Source organism: Leucoraja erinacea, chromosome 13 (genome assembly GCF_028641065.1).
Source record: "Leucoraja erinacea ecotype New England chromosome 13, Leri_hhj_1, whole genome shotgun sequence".
NCBI lineage: Eukaryota > Metazoa > Chordata > Chondrichthyes > Rajiformes > Rajidae > Leucoraja > Leucoraja erinaceus.
The window spans coordinates 12,152,291-12,173,141 of record NC_073389.1 but is presented as its reverse complement, the minus strand read 5'-3'; the positions used below and the strand labels follow the sequence as shown (position 1 = coordinate 12,173,141).

The window sequence follows — 20,851 nt, the reverse complement described above, 5'->3', positions numbered from 1 at the left end:
TTTGTAAAAATCCTCGCAGCTGTATATACTTGTAGTAACAATCAGTTGCTGTTTTAACAATTGGGTGACCCGGCAATAGACTCCCCCCCAGGTATATATGTTTGCTTAAAGCTGAGTCTAATGAAACCTGATTTACTGATTGACTTTGGCACTTCAGATTATATTGACTAATTAATAAACTTCGGGAATATATTTTGAAATATCTATCCAAATCAAACCCGCTCAAGTCAGTGGTGCAGAGCCGAATGCTGCAAGGATCCGTTACAATGACCCGGTTCTCAAAAATGCACACTCTATACTCTAAAACAGTGAATTCAAACACCATGTTCAAACTAATTAAGTGAAGTTGAAAATAAGGAGGTGTTTGGCACCGGTAGACGAGAAGAGAGGCTTGGAATGAACAGTGGCATTGCTACTTCTGGATAAGGTTCCGGAGTATTGCAGACACTCAGTTCTTTCAGCTGGAACAATTTGGAACATTTGCCCTTTTAATGAAGACCCCGGGGAACCTAAATGAAGAGTTCAGTTGGAAAACTAGTTAAGATCATAGTAAAATTGACTGTCACTTAATCGGAGGGGGGTAAATAGATGTTTTAAAAAAGCTGAGTGTTTCCAGCATTTTCTGGTCTTATTGCAAAGTTCACGTCTCCAGTTTCTAACATATCTTCAGGCTGTGCGGTGGCGTCGTCAGTGGAGAAGGGGATTAGTTGCGAGCTTGGGATTTATCTCCCTCTCGCTGGCTGGTTTCTTCGCGTTGCTGCTGTACGCTGTCGGATGCTGCCGAGCTCGGACGCTGCGACGAGGCGAGTGTTCTCCGGCCGTGTGCGGTCTCTCTGCCTCACACACACACACTCAATCAGAGGCAGCTCCTGGTTCGTGTCACTAACCATAACTGAGCTGCGAGCCAACGGGTCGGGGACACTGCCCGGCCGCCGCTCCGAGAGAGACCAGCGCCGGTCCGGGTGTGTTTAAATCTGCCGACTCAGACCGAATGTGTTGTGTTTGGCGCATTACGGAGGGGACAGGCGCCGGCAAAGGCTGGGGTTGTTCCAGTAGGTGTTCAGTACTGTAACCTGGCATGGAATGGGGCGGCAGCCACCGACTGCTGGATCCCAAAAAACGGTGTCACTTGATTTAGAGAGGACGGGAGAGTGAAGGGGACTGGAGTCACCATGTACTGCGACTCGGCCGTGTCACTGAGGGACAGGAAGGCTGCACTCTGGCTCCTGCTCGACATCTTCATCGTGACCTCGCACAGTTCTCAACAAGTCCTCAGGATCGGTAAGTTTCTTCCAACTTGCATTCATTGGCGGTGGTGACTTCCTGCGATCATTGCGCCCCTCGTCTGTGCTCGTAGAGCGGCTTTCGGCTAAACTTAAATGCTTGTTCTGTGTGTGTTGGTGGAACCCGAAATACAGCGGGATATATGTGTGTGTGGGTCGAAGCCCCGGTAGCCGGGACCGAGAACACAGAGACGCTGATGACTCGGTGCTCGAGTGTGGATTTTAGAAAGTTGGGATCAGAACAATCGCTTTGACAAGATGTGCAGGAAGGAACCGCAGATGCTGGTTTAAACCAAAGAGACACACAAAGCTGGAGTAACTCAGCGGGACGGGCAGCATCTCTGGAGACAAGGAACAGGAATAGGTCTCGACCCGAATGGTCACCTACTCCTTTTCACCAGAGGTGCTGTCTGACCCGCTGAGTTACTCCAACATTTTGTGTCTACGATTTAAACCAGCTTCTGCAGTTCTTTCCTACTCATGCTGTCTGGCCCGCTGAATTACTCCAGTATTTTGTGTCTATGTTCGCTTTGAAAATAGACACAAAATCCGACTGGATGTTATTTTTCGACTACATTCCGAAACCACCTCCAGTTACTTCACACATAAGCACAATACCAAGACGCCTGGAAACCTGAAATGCAAACAGAACATGTTCCTAGACTCGGGTTAGGCTGCATTCATGCAGAGAAGTGAAGTTTCAAGTGGGTGACATTTAAAGAGAACTGGCAATAAAGCCTTGTTCTGGCGAACAATCATCAGACGGAAGCGTTGATGCAGCAGGTCGCCGTTGTCCCTCTCCTGTAGAAACATATAAACATAGAAAATAGGTGCAGGAGTAGGCCATTCGGCCCTTCGAGCCTGCACCGCTATTCAATATGATCATGGCTGATCGCCCAACTCGGTATCCTGTACCTGCCTTCTCTCCATACCTACCCCCTGATCCCTTTAGCCACAAGGGCCACATCTAACTCCCTCTTAAATATAGCCAATGAACTGGCCTCAACTACCTTCTGTGGCAGAGAATTCCAGAGATTCACCACTCTCTGTGTGAAAAATGTTTTCCTCATCTCGGTCCTAAAAGATTTCCCCCTTATCCTTAAACTGTGACCCCTTGTTCTGGACTTCCCCAACATCGGGAACAATCTTCCTGCGCCTAGCTTGTCCAACCCCTTAAGAATTTTGTAAGTTTCAATAAGATTCCCCCCTCAATCTTCTAAATTCTAGCGAGTACAAACCGAGTCTATCCAGTCTTTCTTCATATGAAAGCCCTGACATCCCAGGAATCAGTCTGGTGAACCTTCTCTGCACTCCCTCTATGGCAAGAATGTCTTTCCCCAGATTAGGAGACCAAAACTGTACGCAATACTCCAGGTGTGGTCTCACCAAGACCCTGTACAACTGTATGTGATTAATTCTAGCTACTTCATCCCATGAGAATGCAAATCACGGTGGGGCCATCTCACTAGAGAGAGCTCCCACTGTTTTCAGATGCATTGATCAAGGCTTGTTTCAGTTCCAACATTCAAGACTCCCACTATGAAAGCAGGCAAGAGCTGGCCGCGATTCAGAATAGTCTTGATTTATTTTTGTAAGAAGCGTGTTTCTGTCTGTGACGGTAGAATGGTGCTTTTTGAGTGGTGAATATATATATCGCCGATCTGTGCATATATATATATTTATGTATACACTACAGATCTGCGATATTCCACACGCCGCGGTTGTACTGAAGCCAGAACTTGGCGGGTTTAAAGAAAACATTAGCAGGTGTGTTTTAGGAGCTGTGCATGCCAACAATTAACAATTCGTACATGCGTACTAACGTGCCCACACATTTCAATTGGGCAATTGAAACCGCAATATTCACTGCTCGAGCGATTCGTTCAGGTGGCAGCGGTATCTCTCTCCCCCTTCACCTGTTACAGATATTGACAACCTCCACTAAAGATCGGCGAGGATGTGTCTTCATTAAAACTCACTGTTTTTTTAATCCCCCGCCCCCGTTAGATATGTCATCATTCCCGAACTGTTCGTAATCTAAAGCTGCGACCCATATGGCTCAGATTCGAATTAACACGTCTCCTTATTGACTTCGGACTCTACTTTAGATCCTGGCTGATAACATGTTGAAAGCTTTCTCCGAGTGGTTTAAACTGTACGTGTAATCTTCTTTCCCCAAATGCCTGACGTGACTAGAAACTCATGATGTGACTACCAGCCTTCTAAGTTTGTAATGAAACAAGAGTCCACACACACACACACACACAAGAACGCACACACACACAGACCCTCACACACAGACAGACCCTCACACACAGACAGACCCTCACACACAGACAGACCCTCACAGACAGACGCACACGCACACACATACACATAGACACACACACACAGATACACACACACTCAGGCAGACACACACACATACAGACTCACATACAGACTCACAGACAGACTCACAGACAGACACCTAGACAGACAGACCCACACACACACGCAGACAGAGACGCAGACACACACACACGCCACCAGGAAAATTGCTTCCATTCAAAGCGTTTGCGATCCCTTAGCCAATTAAGTCGAGTACCCAGGCATTCAATTGAGACAATTCTGCTTTTCTCCGAGCTCGATTATGCAGCGCTTATTTAGTAATAAAGGTCAGGAACAATAACAGTTTTTGAGCGGCTCTTCACTGGAATGGAAAATGTCAAAGCGTTGAAGTGAGGCAGCGTGACCTTATCAAAATCAATACCGAGATTTCAATGAAGACTGTTGATCACTGCTTCAACTTGCAGTCTATGTAGTGGTCAAACATTAATGTGTAAACTGGAGAACTTCTATGTTATTAATTTACATCAAAACTGTTTACAGAGTTAACAAATTGAAATGATGTGAACTTTCTATTTATGAAGATAAATATACAAGTTATAGATAATACCTGAAAAGAAAGAGGCCATTCCTGGTTCAAATATAACTGCTTTGTTTTTAGATGAAATTTTGAGTATTGCTGTCACTATTTTGATTTATAATAATAATAATAATAATAAATTGAATTTAAATAGCGCTTTTCAAGGACTCAAAGTCGCTTTACAAGGCAAGGCAAACAAAAAACAAAAACAAAAACAAAACAAAACAAAAACAGAACACAAACAAGAACACAAGAGGCAATAGCAGACGGGGGTGAAGAGATGTACATCTGGGGTAGTGACAGGAAATTGCATCATATGTAGGAGAGGGGGTGAAGAGATATGTACATCTGGGGGTAGTGACAGGAAATTACATCATATGTAGGAGAGGGGGTGAAGAGATATGTACATCTGGGGTAGGGACAGGAAAAGCTGTTGTAATTTTTGAGCAAAAAATGCCAAGAGGGGTAGCATCAGGCATTTGAAGTCTGCAGGCAGATTGGCTTCCTATCTGTTCAGTTGCAGATTTAAGATCTAAAAGTGCATAAATTGCCAATCAAATTTACTTCCCTTGGCAAGGTTGTCCATTAAAATAATATATTAGATTTATGAATCCATTCATAGGTTTGTTTGCTTCTGATATTCTCATACCGACGTTCTGCTAGAGTGGCAGGTCCATTACATTACGTGTTTGATATTCAGGAGAGGGACATTATTAATGGTAGAATGGTTGGGTAGTCATAAGCTATCTGGCCCAGCTTTCGAAAAGAAGATAGTGATTTATAGTGTTGAATAAAGCCCTCTAAATTTGGATTGTTTATAAGAGAAACACCTCTGTACTATTAGCAGGCTGCATAGTAAACTGCCTGTTTCTTTCCTGCCTGTAGAGATGCTGATCTCAGCAGAACTGTGCAGAGAAACCATACCCAAACATGGTAGGAAGAATAAAAGTGACCTGCATTAGTCATCAACCCAGCAGATGGAGCTCCTGATGTCAGCAGGACTTGGTGTGGTGGGGGGGTGGGGGGGGGGGGGGGGGGGGGGGGTAATAGGGTGGAGATAATTGCAGGTGCCTCCTCGGTTTTGGGGGAGAGGGGGTGAAGAGATATGTACATCTGGGGTAGGGACAAGAAAAGCTTTTGTAATTTCTGAGCAAAAAATGCAAAGAGGGGTAGCATCAGGCATTTGAAGTCTGCAGGCAGATTGGCTTTATCTGTTCAGTTGCAGAACAACTGAAGATCAGGAGCAGGAACGAGACACAAAATATGTTTGGGGGGGGGGGGGGGGCAATGCACAGTGGATGTAGCTGATCAGGAGGCAAGGTAATTTTACAGCTGGAATGGAGGGGAATAACTATGGGAGCCATGGTCAATTCCGTAACAATGCTTCCATGGATAGGATCAGCTAGAGGACGGTTCTTTACTGAGATAACAAAGAGACTTGGTGGGATGCTGAGCAACAGAGTTACTGGAAGCCTAGCTTTAGCAGGATAATCGTGCTGGAGGCAGATTATGGGAGGAGAAAATAACGGAGGAAATAATCTTTCAAAAATAAACTTTTAGGTTCAGTTGGATGTTAATGAAATAGCTTATTATTAAATCACAGTGTTTGCTTCTCCAGTTTAGTATGGAAATTGAAATAATGTCTTGCTATAATATGGTCAATTTGCTATTTCAATAAAGTTCCTTTTTAATTCTAATCCTTTCACATTTTGACTGTAAAATTGACCAAAAAATTAGATTCACCTGTTATACTATTTCCCTTTTCATTTCGCACTTGCCTTTATTCCCACAGGCAATGGCAGATAGTCATGAATCAAAATTCTGGACAATGGCTCAGAATTCATACTGAATCTAATTATATTTCTATCATTCCTTTCTTGTGTTACTGCTAACCAGTGAAAGGCAGTTCAAAAAAGGACGCACTGATTTCAGCAATAACAATGTATCCTACTAAAATTAAATATTAAATTCTACCATTCATTCCGTGAAAAAATATTTCCTTTCTTCCACCATCTGAAAGTTTCCTGAAAGTTTCTCTCATTGATAACTATATCCCACAAATATCCATAATGTACCATGTATTTCCAGAATTTTCTGTGTTGAATTCAGATTTTCAGCAACGGCCACATTATGCTGCTTTTGAAGGAAATGTTACTTATTTAAACGTGTAGAATGACGCTAAACATTTTTCTCCGATTGGTATTTTATAATCCTGCCATTTAAAACTCTATTTCCTCCTATCCTTCCTATCCCGGTACCCTAGTCTCTCAATGCATAGGAAGGAACTGCAGATGCTGGTTTACACCAAAGAGACACAAAAATGCTGGAGTAACTCAGTGGAACAGGTAGCATCTCTGGAAAGAATGAATGGGTGAATGGAAATGTCACCCATTCCTTCTATCCAGAGATGCTGCCTGTCATAGAGTCATAGAGTGATACAGTGTGGAAACAGGCCCTTCAGCCCAACTTGCCCACACCGGTAACACGTTCCAGCTACACTCATCCCATCTGCCTGCACTTGGTCCATATCCCTCCAAACCTCTCCTATCCATGTACCTGTCTAAATGTTTCTTAAACGTTGGGATAGTCCCAGTCTCAACTACCTCTTCTGACAGCTTGTTCCATACACCCACCACCTTTTGTGTGAAAAAATTACCCTGCAAATTCCTAATCAAATCTTTTCCCCTTCACTTTGAACCTATGTCCTCTGGTCCTCGATTCCCCTATTGGCAAGAGATTCTATGCATCTACCCAATCGATTTCTGACATGATTTTATATACCTCTATAAGATCACCCCTCATCCTCCTGCGTTCGAAGGAATAGATACCCAGTCTACTCAACCTCCCCCTATAGCTCAGACCCGCTAGTCCTAGCAAAATCCTCGTTAATCTTCTCTGAACCCGTTCAAGCTTGACAATATCTTTCCTATAACATGGTTCCCATGTCTGTATCAAACCTGGGCGTCTGGTGCTGTGAGGCAGCAACTCTACCGCTGCTCACTATGCCGCTATGCTTTCTAAATAATTCCATTCATTAGCATGCAATTTATTTGCCAATTGGTAAAAGCCCATTCTTTTCCTAACCTACTGATGTTTGACAAGTACCATCATCCTCAATTATATAGTACAAACGGCTACATTTTTTAACATTATTCCAGAATTGTGGGCATCATTGGTAGGACCAGCATCTAGTGTTTCTCCCTCATTGCCTTTGAGAAGGTGGTGGTGAATCGTTGCCTTGTGCTGTTGCAGTCCATGCAATGAAGGACGGAACTGCAGATGCTCAAAAGCACACAAAATGCTAGAGTAACTCAGTGGGTCAGGCAACATCTCGCTGTCCCGCTGAATTACTCCAGCATTTTGTGTTGTGTCTCCTATTCTCTCAATTTATCCATCTTTATCAGTTTTTGCCAGATTTTGCATTCATTGCTAATCATAATGAATGTTAATTTCAATTTGTTCTTGCCTGCAAGGGTCGAATCGAAACAGTGGACTAAAATGAGCTGTTTGCATACATTAGAGAGACAGAAGGATGAGAAGAAAGGAACTTCAAATGTTCTTAAAAATTGTTATTTTTTACAACTTGTTGTGCATTTGAAAAGGGGAATTTGATCCCTTTTAAAACAAGGTAAACAAATTAGACAGTCAAATTAGGTTTGTGTTATTTTATTGATTGAATTAGATTACATTGAGCATAAATGTAGTAGCTTTTATGACTTCATTGTTGTAAATGGATGTTGCGTCATTAAATTAGAATTTTTCAGATAAAATTTGTGTAAGACATTTCAACTATAATTTTAAATAATTAGATTGTTTCACCTCCTTTCTCTTTCAAACACCAGAGAATAGACCATGCATCAAGCTACTGTTTCAACAGCATGGAACAATTAGAACTGAGTATTATTACACTGCACATTGAAGGCATAGGTGAACTGTCAGTTCCAACTTTCCAGTGCTGGTTGGTTCTGACAGAATAATTTTCACAACTCCAAATCCCAACCTTTTGGAAGATTACTGTTTAGAAATGATTCTGTGCTATGCATGCAGGAAATAACATGAAGGTATTTTTAAGCTGATTATTTTGACACTGTAACTGGGGGAACAGAAAGGTCAGAATGGGATTGGAAAGAGGAGTTAAATTGGTTAGCAACTAGGTAGGCCTTGGTGGACCGAGTGCAAGAGTCTAAGCTTGGTCTCGCCGATGTACATGAGACCACTTCAGGAACACAGGACAAGGACTATGTCCAATCGTGTATCTATTAACCCACTCCACCCCACAATCAGTCTGAAGACGGTTCTGGCCTGAAATGCCACCTATCCATCTTCTCCAGAAACGCTACCTGACCCGTTGAGTTACTCCAGCACTTTGGAATTTGTTTTTCAGTAGGTGGTGCTTGGGAAAGATTACTGTCTCTGCTCTCCCTTTAGTTCGACAGCATGCTGCAACCTCTGCTTTGAAAAATAATACGCGGTGTAACATTTGAAAATGCATGTCATTTCTGAAAGCTCTAATTCTGTGATGGTGTTCCATTTTAAAAACATGATTTTTTTTGTAAATGGTTAGTGTGACCTCAAGGGTTGACTTCATTTGCCATCCATTGCCTTCTCATTTTGTCCTTTAAATTTTATTCTCCTCTTCTGAGAATTTATCTTGCTGTCACACGCGAACACAGCCTGGAATTTAAGATCTTTCCAGGTCTAGTTAGTCTATTTCTACAAAGAGAACAAAGAAATTCACATTTTTATTCAAAATTACCTGTCACCAAGACCCATGCACGTGCTTTGTGCAACTATCAAATGTCATTTGAAGGAGAAGCTTGCTCAGAAAAACACCTTTGTACATGGTTGCAATCAAATTGGTTGCATAGATGAATATTAATCTGAAAGCTTGCTCGTTTTAGTTCCTCATCAAATGCGTTTACTGGCAAAATCATCACGTCTTGCCTATCCTTTATTGCAGGTGGAGATGAGCAAACTGAAAGCTTCAGATGCTGTGGTGAAGGTAACTCCACAGTGTGGTCAGGCAACATTGCATTGACTGACGACCAACAGTTCCACAGGGAACAGTGTATTGTCAGCTTATTGTGCACAGCAAATCTCCAACTTCTGCATTAAATGGACCAGATGTGGAATTGGAGATGAGTTGGAGGTCCGGTCTTGATGTGCCTGACCTTGTGCTCTATGATGGTTTTTGCAGCCATGCAGTGACCCTCTGAATTCGACAGGCATTGACAAACCTGTAAAAGGGTTGGTGCAAGCAATAACTTGTTTTCTTTCATTTTGACTTTATTTTAATGTCATAAGTTCATAAGTGATGGGAGCAGCATTAGGTCAACCACATTTTTCTGCCATCTTCTCCCCAAACCCCCTGACACCCTTACTAATCAAATACCCGTTAATCTCCATTTTAAAAACACCCTTTCCTGTTTCACTCCACTCGGGCTTTTCATTATACGGTAAGTTTCTATGAGATTCCCCCTTCATCTTCCTAAATTCCTGCAAGAACAGGCCCAGAGCAGTCAAACACTCGTAAATCTCGACATTAATTTATAGGCCAAATGGAAGGAATTTAGTGTTCAATTGCTGTAAATTAATGGCCATTTAAATCAGCTTTCGAGTGGGATCGTGTGGAACGCGATGGTTTGGAACGTTCCCATTGCGGTGAATTTGTACCCCATATGCCCAGAAAAATACTGCAGGATTTAATGGGGGCCCCCAAATAAGCTACTCGGAACATACAATTTTGTATAAAGGGATCTTAAGAAGCACTTTTTTAAATGTAAAAATAAACAGTCTACCTTGCGTTGTCCCCTACACGAGATCCATCCCATTTGCGGCGGTTGCGGGTTTAGAGGATGATTTTTAACCTACTATAACAATTAAATAAACTAATATAGTTTAAAAATAGCTGCAGCGAACTAATGTTGCAGCAATTTTTCGTCAGCAACTAAGTAGGCTGAACAACCTCGATTTGAATAGCCTAGAGAAAATCGCGTTTTAAACCCGCCTCCCTCTCAAAGGCGCCAAAATCGCGCACACTTGCAGCGACAGACCTGCAGCGATGCTGAAGGTAAGTTTAGCAACATACCTACACACAGACAAATGCAATCAAGTAGAAACTTATTTGTTTTGCATAAAGATAAAGCTTAAAACAGCATACAAAATCCAAACAGTTGAAATTGGATTATTTAACATACTTTATCTATCTATCTATCTATCTATCTATCTATCTATCTAAGTCTGTGGCTGTCGGCTGGCTGTGTGTGTTTTTGCCTGACTTGTGGCTGCCAGCCTTTGATTCGTTGCCACGCCAACACCCGACCCACAAACGCCCTGATTTTTTCCATTTCAGTAGAGATTTCACTTTTCATTCCAAGTATCCACACCTCATTAAATGTTGTCGTGTTTATGTACACTTTTTTAATCAAAAGACCCCCCCCCCCCCCCCCCACTAACTCATTTTGACGCCTCCTGCTGGCCAGTGACCATAAAGGCTGCTTGCGCCCGCAACTCGCCTCAAAGACGCCATTTAAAAACAGCTGCACTGCTGATTCCTGAGCCGCTTGAGTTGGAGGACCACGTCTCCCGTGGGGGCTACGGGTAGGGAACGGCTGCATTGGGGGAGCAGACCCAACGGGTTTGCACTTGGTCTAGTATTAAATAAAAACCAAATTCTGTTTGACCTTAAATTGTTGTCCTAAGTTGGTCCATGTATAGGTGATGCCATCGCCACAATCCATTGAGTATACCATCAAACTTTTTATTCCCTGAGCCAGATTTTGTGGAAAAACATGCCTTAATTTGTACAGATTTTGATAAGCAAGTCAGCCAAGAACTTGTTGTGAGGAACAGCAGAACCATATAGTTGAGCAGCATGGAAACAGATCCTTCTGGCAACTCATCCATGCTGACTAAGATGTGCATCAAAGCTAATCCCATTTACCTGCTTTTGACCTATTAATCTTTCCTGTTCATGTCCATAACTACATGTCTTTGAAATGTTTCTATTATACCTGCCTCAGCCAATTTCTCTGGCAGCCCATTCTGCATGTGCATCCCTCACTGTAACAATGTTGCCCTCAGGTTCCTTCCCCTCTTGCCTTAAACCGAGGTCCTCTGGATCTTGATTATAAAATCCTGGGAACAAGACTGTGCAATCACCTTATCCATGCCAGTCATGCTTTTATATACCTCCATAAAATTACTCTGAGGAGTCTCCAATGCTCTCAGGAATAAAGAGCCTGCTCAACTCCTCCCTATAACTCAGTCCCTCGAGTCCTGTTAAAATCCTCGTCAATTTTTTCTACTCTCTTTCCAGCATTATAGAATCCTTGCAATACCAATGAGGCCGAAATAAAACAAAGAGACGAGTGTGGTCTCACCAATTCCTTGCACAACATCAACATAAAGTACCAATTTCCATACTCAGTGTGTTGACTGGTGAAGGTCAGCATGTCAAAAGATGCTTTGTGAACTGTGAATAACCATCAACTAGTTGTTGATTTGTATGCCTCTACAGTTGACTTTACTGAAACACTATTTCACACTGAGACTGCCCATGATTCATGGAATTTACATCACTATAAAGACCTGGTAAATTGGATTTAAGCATCTCGCCAGTTGTTTTTAAACTTCCATGTAATTAGACTGCAAAACAACAGACACTTGAATAGGATGCAATTTCCCATTAGCTAAATGTACATTTGCACACTTGGGTTTTTAATCTTTTCCAAAAAATAGTTTTTTAATGGGTAACAGAGCACCTGGAATTTAGTGAACAATGGGTCAAACACTTAATCATAAAACAAAATGAATGGAAAGAGAGAATTTAGAAGTTGATAATGTAATTTTAAAACAACAATAATCATTCAATTCTGGGTAAGAGAGGTTGTTTGCCTGCCATTAACGATTTTTAAGGTTTCATGAATTTGCACATTAATTGTCCATTAAACACAATACAGAAATTTAATCGTGATACTTATCAGCATGAGTATCTTTTGAATGATGTGGAATTTGTTAATTGTTCGCTAAATCCCAGGTGCTCTTTGAAATGGATTCCCCATGGCATCCTATTCCAGTATCTGTTGTTTTGCAGTTAACAACATAAGAAGTTTAAGAGTATCTGGCAAGATGCTTAAATCCAATTTACCAAATCTTCGCAGTGATGGAAATTTTATGAATCTAAATTGCATTATCCCTCAGCATTTGTAATAAACCTTTGCAACTAAACAAAGGAACAGCACTGAGGTTAGTTTTGGTGATGATTGCTGGTGCACTTGGAATTCTAAGGTACTGGTAATCAAACCCTTTTACTTTGACTTCTCAATTAATACTACTAACTATTCATTACGATTGAAACAATAATAGTGGATTCAAGCCCCATCCAGAAACCCGATCACAAATATCTTCACTAATATTTCAATGTGGTATTCTGGAAATACTGCACTGTTAAATAAGTTGTTTTTCAGATGCGCTCTTAAATAAGACTCCATCTGCTCTCTCAAAATATTCTTGGCATTGTTTTTGTGATGAATATATGTGCATGTGCATCTTCCTTCTAACCCAAATAATTCAGAACATGAAGTGCAAATGAAGAGACATGGTGTTACCCAAGTGCTAGAACTGGTGCAACTCTCTAATCATACTGCATGTATGTGCATGTCATTTCTCATATGTCATGCATGTGCTACACAGCTCTTCACACTTATGCCCCTGTCCCACTTAGGAAACCTGAACGGAAACCTCTGGAGATTTTGCGCCCGACCCAAGGTTTCCGTGCGGTTCCCGAAGGTTTTTGTCAGTCTCCCTAATGGTCGAAAGTGGTTTCCGCTTCTTCTATGTTCGTGCGATTATTTCAAAAAATTCAAAATTAAAAAATCGGTAATTTTTTAGTTGAAGTCGTTTGTGATGCTAGTTGAAGTGGTTGCCAGAGGTTGCAATTAGTGGAAGGTAAGACCTTTTTTTCACCAGTTTTATTCTACCAGGGAGGTCTTACCTTCCACTACCTGCAACCTCCAGCAACCACCTTCAACTATCATTGCAACCGGCTTCAACTTAAAAAAATTTTAAACGGCAACCTATTTTTAGTCGCGGCCGGTTTTGAATTTTTTGAAATAATCACCAAAACATAGAAGAAGCGGAAACCACTATCGACCTTTAGGGAGACTGACAAAAACCTCCGGGAACCGCACGGAAACCTTGGGTGGGGCGCAAAGTCTCCAGAGGTTTCCGTTCAGGTTTCCTAAGTGGCACAGGGGCGTTAGTCACCTTCAACAAACAACTGGAGAGTGGGCTTAATCTTCAGGGATCTTGTTCTACTTGGGAGTTGGCACAGTGACGCAGTGGTAGAGCTATTGCCTCACAGTGTCAGAGACTGGGGTTCGAACCTGACTACAGGTGCTGTCGGTATGGGGTTTGTACATATTCCCTGCATGTGTTTTCTCTGGGTACTCCGGTTTCCCCCCACATTCCAACGACGTGCAGCCATGTAGGTTAAGTGGCTTCTGTAAACTGTCCCCAATGTTCAGGATGCGATATAACCTAGGGGATGCAGGATATCACAAAACTCGATGTTTGGTAGGACTCAGTGGGCCAAAGGGCCTGTTTCCATGCTGTATCACTGATAAGAAAAGGAGTTTGTATTGTATTTATGTCTTGGTCACAAGAAGATTTCCTAATTCAGTGGAATCTTGCGTCACGCTTTGAATATGGTCATGACCATGTAATTTTACTTGAAAATATATATATTTCTTGCAATTATTGAGTGATTTAAAAAAAAATGCATATATGCAATTTTATATCCAATTTTATAGTAACCAAGTTTATCTTTTGGAAAGATCTCATTTCCTTGACAAACTATCTAAAGATGGTCTTCATTTACTTGGCTTTGCAAGCTCAATGACATAGTTATCCAACGGTTCTTCAAGATCTTTCATTAAGTCTGCCTAAAAACTGAAAGTCTGACTATGTTCTTTACACTCGTGTTACCAGAAGGTTCACAATGAAAATTGAAGTTGCGTTCATCTCAGTATGACAATTCTGCCCACCCACTCCCTTAAATGCTGTATTGTTCTCCTCACAGTTCATAGTGTTGATGGTATGTCATTTCTATTTATGGGCATTTCTGATTCAATTCATTTAAAAAAAAATGTTTTTCATATACTTGTTTTAGAAAATTAGCTTTTGCCCTTTCAGTTATTTCATTGTTATACCAGGAAAATCCATCATTTCCAGATTCTGGAAATCTGGAAATCCTAAGGAACTGCAGATACTAGTTTAAACCAAAGATGGACACAAAATGCTGGAGTAACTCAGCGGGACAGGCATGGGTGAAGGAATGGGTGACGTTTCGGGTCCAGTCTGAAGAAGAGTCTCGAACCGAAACGTCACCTATTCCTTCTCTCCAGAGATGCTGCCTGTCCCGCTGTGTTACTCCAGCTTTTGTGTTTATGTTAGTATAATATTGTTCCATTCCTAAGAATGACAAGTTCTGCAATTTTTGCTTCTGTCTTCTCAATTCCTTTTATTTTTCTCTTTTGTTGGTTGCCATCCATTTGCATCTACGTTTAGCCTAAGATCAACTACAACTTTCTGCATGAATACACACTTGCTTCCTTTGATCTTCACATTGTGTTTGTGTAGCCATCTGAACTTCCATTATTTAAAGATTTTCTTCTTCAGTACCTGTGACTATTGGTGTGTCATAATAATTTCACAGACACTGATCTGTATCTTGTGATATGTTGCCCATGCTAACTTGAACGATGTTCATTGAAAATTTCACCAGAAGATAGTTTTGCGTAAACCTTTGTGTGTATTGGTTGTCAAATATTGCTGATGCTCGTACAGATTCCAATGAGTTTCTGCATGTGATGGATCAAACTTGAAGAAAACTTTGCTTCAGAAAACTTTGCAGATACAGTAGATCGTGTGAAATGGGCGATGTTACTACACTCCTCTTGAACTCGCCATTCCCATACTACCTTTGAACTCCTGGTTCCCTAGAAAATTTTCACATTCATATCCTCTTCTGCGGTGGTAATCAGGAAAATGTATTCTCTGATACTTTATGCATAATCAAGTAATGTGTTGCTGTGATATCAATTAACTAGTTACTGTATTTGACCATTATTTATTTGTCTTGAACATATTCTGTTTTCTACTTTGCTTCTGGTGCTGAACTTGCCCCCTCAGGCTTATTGGTGTGTACGTGACCATTTTATGTCAAAATCATGTGATACTCGGATTCACTAGCTTGGCTTGGACTTGCATGCTGAGAATACGCACCCTTCTGATAGTTAAGACATTTAATTTTTTTAATTGACATTCACACTGGTGGATGGCTTCCATTATGTCTGTGGCAGCAGCTCATGTCCATTTTGTCAATGGACTTCAAAACTCTAACGTTCACCTTGACCGAATTTGCACAAAAAATTTACAATGTTACCATCATATATATTACAATTTGACACCCAAGTTTCAACATTATCCTGGAGACACAAGAGGATGCTGATGCTGGAATCTGAAGCAACAATCTGCTGGAGGAACTCAGCATGTCAAGTAACATCCACAGATGAAACTCGAACCATCGAGATTCTTCAGCAGATTATTTTGTTGCTAATATTCTAGATTACATATATTGATTTTGCTAACTGATTACATGACAGACGGACTTCTCATACAGCCCATGGACCAATAAGGAGCAGAAATTGGACTTCCTGAAAAAGTCCTTCAATAAGATGTTATATTTTACTTCGGAGTCACGTGAGTGACTACGTGAAGAACCCCGCCAGGACGCATGCGTGTCATATCACTACACGCATTGCAACGAGTCACAGCAGGGTTTTAGCGGCAGATTATAAAAGCCGGGAACAGCAGGTAAGGAGACTCTGCGTTCTTTCCACTTACTTCACAGGTGGAAGCATGGACAGATCCACGAGAAACAAGAAGGCTGCGAAAAAGCTGGCGGGGGAGAACCGCGGAGTTGCGGGCAGCCAGCAGCAGCCAACGGCACACTAATCTCCCGTAATGGGAACAGCTGTGCCCGGCTTCGCTCCCGCACCGGCCAAATCAACACCACGGCCGGGCGGTAAAGCGAAGCAAAAAATTGACAGAGTCGTTGACTCCGATGAGTCCGACTTTGAACAGCCACGAGCGGCCAGTGCCCGAGAGCATTGGGGCCGGTTGGAGCGGCTTGAGGGACAGGAGCAGCCGTGAGTGGCCAGTGCCCGAGAGCATTGGAGCCAGTTGGAGCAAATACTCCAAAGTGGCAGGCTCCGGGAGAGGGAGCCTAGTCACAGTGGGCAGCTAGTAAGTCCTACAGCAGTACCTCTTGTAGGGCTGCACAGTGTTTCTCCCTCATCAGAGGGGAGTACAGGGATCAATTCTGGGCTGACCCTGAAGAGGGGTGTGCAGAACATACCCCTAGTGTGCATGGGGTGCAAGAAAACAAAAACCTATTGGATATGGTGTCCCAATTCATTCAACCCGACCAAACTGGCCAAAACCTAGAGCCTAAAATAGCTGCAAGTTTCGAAGGGACTTGAAACTACAAAAAGTTCTGAAAGTCCTAACAGCGGAAATTACGGCTTTCGCCCGCACATTAAACGAACAAGACATGACACAAGATCACCAGGATGCACTGGCTTTATTTTGCAACTCTCAATACGAGTTAAATAGTATTAGGAAGAGTGCCATCCAACCGGCTTTAGACCCCAAATTTGCAGGCCTGTGCAAACCTAGAACCTCCAAACCACCAATATTACTATTTGGAGGTGACTTATCCAAACAGGTAAAAGAACTTGACGAAGAGGCTAAAACCCTGGGGCTCATTAAAGCAACGTCCAAAAACTACTTCGGCCAGAAACAGCACCCCTACGCACCCACCAGTCGGCCAAGACAAACTGGTGAAAGCTCAATGGCCAGGAACACTCAACATCGGTCTTTTTTAGGTCATGGCCCAGACCGGCCTTCCTGGGAAAATGCGCAAACCCTCAACACCGACCCAACTACAGACCCAGACACCGGCGCCTCAACGTCCACGGAGGATGCCGAGAAAGTAACAAACCTACCACTGGTAACCATGGAGGTAGGTGGGTCTGGTTCCTTACGAATTGAAGGGGGCATGGAGGTTGGTGGGAGATTACACTTATATCTGGACACATGGAATAAGTTAACTACCGACACTTATATTTTAAGCAGTATCCAGGGTTATACCATAGAATTTATACAAAGACATAACCCTCCAGTTCAGCATGTACCGAACCGAATGTTCGTGCTTACAGGCAACAGTACCCATAAGAGGTGACCACAGATGTTATTTAAAATTCAACTGGATGGATCAGCTCTGGCAGTACAGGGCACTACATAATGTGCTAACATTAGCCCCCAGGCTGTTCACTAAAATTTTGAAACCAGCCCTAGCGTTTCTGCGGATACAAAAACACATGGTAATGGCATATCTAGATGACATACTTATTATGGGAACAATTTTCGAATTGGCTAAACAAACGGTAACAGCCACAAAACAATTATTTGAAAAACTGGGGTTTATCATCCATCAAGTTAAATCTAAATTAACGCCTTCAACCACAATGGATTATCTGGGGTTCACCATTAACTCAGTTCACATGTCAGTGACTTTGCCGAAAGAAAAGGTTACAGCCTTAATAGAGGCTTGCAGCAAAATCATTATCATCACTAAACCATCCATCAGACTGGTAGCAAGAATAATTGGCAAAATAGTGGCTGCGTTTCCAGCCACACAATTCGGACCTTTATATTATCGAAATTTACAGAGGGCTAAAATACGAGCACTCAAAATTAATGGTGGTCATTTTGACAGACTAATGAAGCTACCAACAGAGGCCATAATGGAACTAAAATGGTGGAAAGATAACATTAGGCATTGTTCCAATCCAATCATTATCAGCAACCCGTCTATGGTACTACAAACTGATGCCAGTGCACTTGGTTGGCTGCTACCAATTCCATCTCCAGCTGTGGAGGGAGATGAAATGCACAGGAGGCATCATTATTACAAACACTGGGCATAAACTACCTGGAAATGTTAATTGCATTCCATGGCCTTGTCATATTGTTCTGGGTTATATCACCAGCATGTTAGACTACAAATTGACAACACCACCGTGGTAGCATATATCAACCATATGGGTGGAAACAAATCGACATCATGTGACAATCTGACCAACACAATTTGGCAATGGTGTATCCAGAGAGATATTTGGATATCAGCTACCTACTTACCAGATAAACTAAATTTAGTGGCAGACACCAGGTCACGCAAATTCAATGAAAACACTGAATGGATGTTGGATAAAAATGTATTTGCTGAAATTACAGCACAGTATGGAACACCAGATATCGATCTATTCGCATCCAGGCTCAATCACCAGTCATCGAATCATGTTTCATGGGATCCAGACCCTGGGGCAGCGGCAACAGATGCATTTTCGCTGCATTGGGGGAAATTGTTTATTTATGCATTCCCTCCTTTCTGCCTCATCAGTTGGGTATTAAGGAAAATACAGCAAGACTCTGTGTCTGGTATTTTGATAGTACCCGATTGACCTACTTAACCATGGTTCCCGGTGATACTCGACATGGTATTAGAACCATGCATCACCATCCATCATAAACCTAATTTACTGGTTCATCCCGTAACAAGGGAAAGTCACCCATGTCATAATTATACAAACCTATTAATTTGTAGAGTTTGAAAGCACCTCTACTACACCTGGGACTGACGGACTGAACAGTGGATATTATTTCAGCGGCCCACAGACAGTCCACCAAAAAACAGTACTTTTTGTACATCAAGAAATGGGAAATGTACTGTCACAACAATAACATCACCCACAGATCTATGAACATGCCGTCTGTTCTGGAATTCCGGGCAAGCCTCCATTACGATGAGGGGCTCAGTTATAGTGCCATCAACTGCGCCAGAAATGCTCTGTCAACATACCTGTGGCAAGGAACAGAGCGGCATTCTGTTGGGACACACCCCCTGGTAACCAAACTCATGAGGGGCATTTTTAATGTTAATCCCCCAAGAACCAGGTACTCCCAAATATGGGATGTGAGCATTGTACTGACCATGTTAAGAAACTGGTCTCCAGCTACAGCTCTGTCCCTACAGAAACTGACTATGAAAACAGTCATGCTGATGGCCTTGGTCACGGCACAAAGGGTCCAGTCGCTACAGAAACTAAGGCTGGACAACATGACTATTTCATCTGGAAATTTAACTTTTCACATCAATGAATTAGTCAAACAGAACAGACGGGGGTCAGCAGCCCTAAAAATAGAATTCAGGGCCTACCCGACAGATGATCGTCTCTGTATTGTAACACACTTACTATTATATATGGAGTATACTAAGATCATCAGAGGCAAAGAAATGGCACTTTTAATCAGCTACAAACAGCCACACAAAAAGGTGACAGTCCAGACCATCACGAGATGGCTAAAACAGGTCCTAATAAAGGCTAAAGTAGACACTAGCATTTTTAAATCTCACTCCACCAGGGCTGCAGCTACATCGGCAGCTATGAAGTTGGATGTTCCTATGGACCAAATCCTCAAGACAGCAGGATGGTCAACGGAGAAAACTTTCCAACGATTTTATAACAAACCAGTCATTGAACCTGGAACATTTGCAGAAACAATTTTAAGTTCTGTAATATAATTTTACCCCATAAATAGGGGCTATAATTTGGTGTTAATAAATTTATCGTTGTTTTTCAATATCGTATTGATGTCTAATGATGTTAACACTATTCTCCCCATAATCAAGGCAGATGTGATGCATGGACTCGTTTCCACGGCATGAAATTACAGAGCTTTAAAATCTTCACGTAGTCACTCACGTGGCTCCGAAGTAAAATAGTAAGATTAAACGAGAACTTACCAGTTTGAAGTTTGATCGTTATTTTGTGAGGAGTAACGTTGAGGGATTACCTGCCCTCTGCTCCCACCCTTGATCATATACTCAACTTGTATCTCTTCTCTAATCTTACTATGTTTAGTTATTACAGTTATCTGTGATTTCACACCGCTGCTTTGAAGAATGACACGCATGCGTCCTGGCGGGGTTCTTCACATATTCCCTCAACGTTACTCCTCATAAAATAACGATTAAGCTTCAAACTGGTAAGTTCTCGTTTAATCTTACTATTTTATTAAGACATCATGTTGCAGTTGTATAAGACATAAGTGAGACTGCAGCTGGAGTAGTGTAAGCACTTTTGGTCACTTAGCTATAGGAAGGGTGTAATTAAACTGGAGAAGGTGCAGGATAGATTCATAACGATGTTGCCTGGATTGATGGTTTGAGTTTTGAGGAGAGATTGGATAGGCTTGGACTATTTTCCTTGGAGCAATGGAGGTGCTGGGTGATCTTACAGAGGTTGCTAACATCATGAGGGTCATGGGGGTGGACGGTCACAGTCTTTTTCCCGGGATATGAGAATCTCTTAGAAGACATAAATTTATGGCGAGAGAAGAAAACTTACTGCCTCAGAAAAGCAGCTATCATAAATGAAGATTTTCGCCACCTCCAATGTGATCCCACCACTTGCCATATCTTCCCATCCCCTCTCCTGTGTGCTTTCTGCAGACACCGCTCCCTCCATAACTC

At 42.1% G+C, this 20,851-nt stretch overlaps 1 protein-coding gene across 1 annotated transcript in view; it reads left to right on the top strand.

The window, feature by feature from the left end:
- Positions 1 to 445: 445 nt before the first annotated feature.
- grik1a (glutamate receptor, ionotropic, kainate 1a) overlaps positions 446 to 20,851 on the top strand; it is a 276,013-nt gene continuing 255,607 nt past the window's right edge. The window contains 1 exon segment of the mRNA XM_055644485.1: positions 446 to 1,281. Coding sequence (XP_055500460.1) covers positions 1,173 to 1,281 — 109 coding nt within the window. The 5' untranslated portion in view covers positions 446 to 1,172.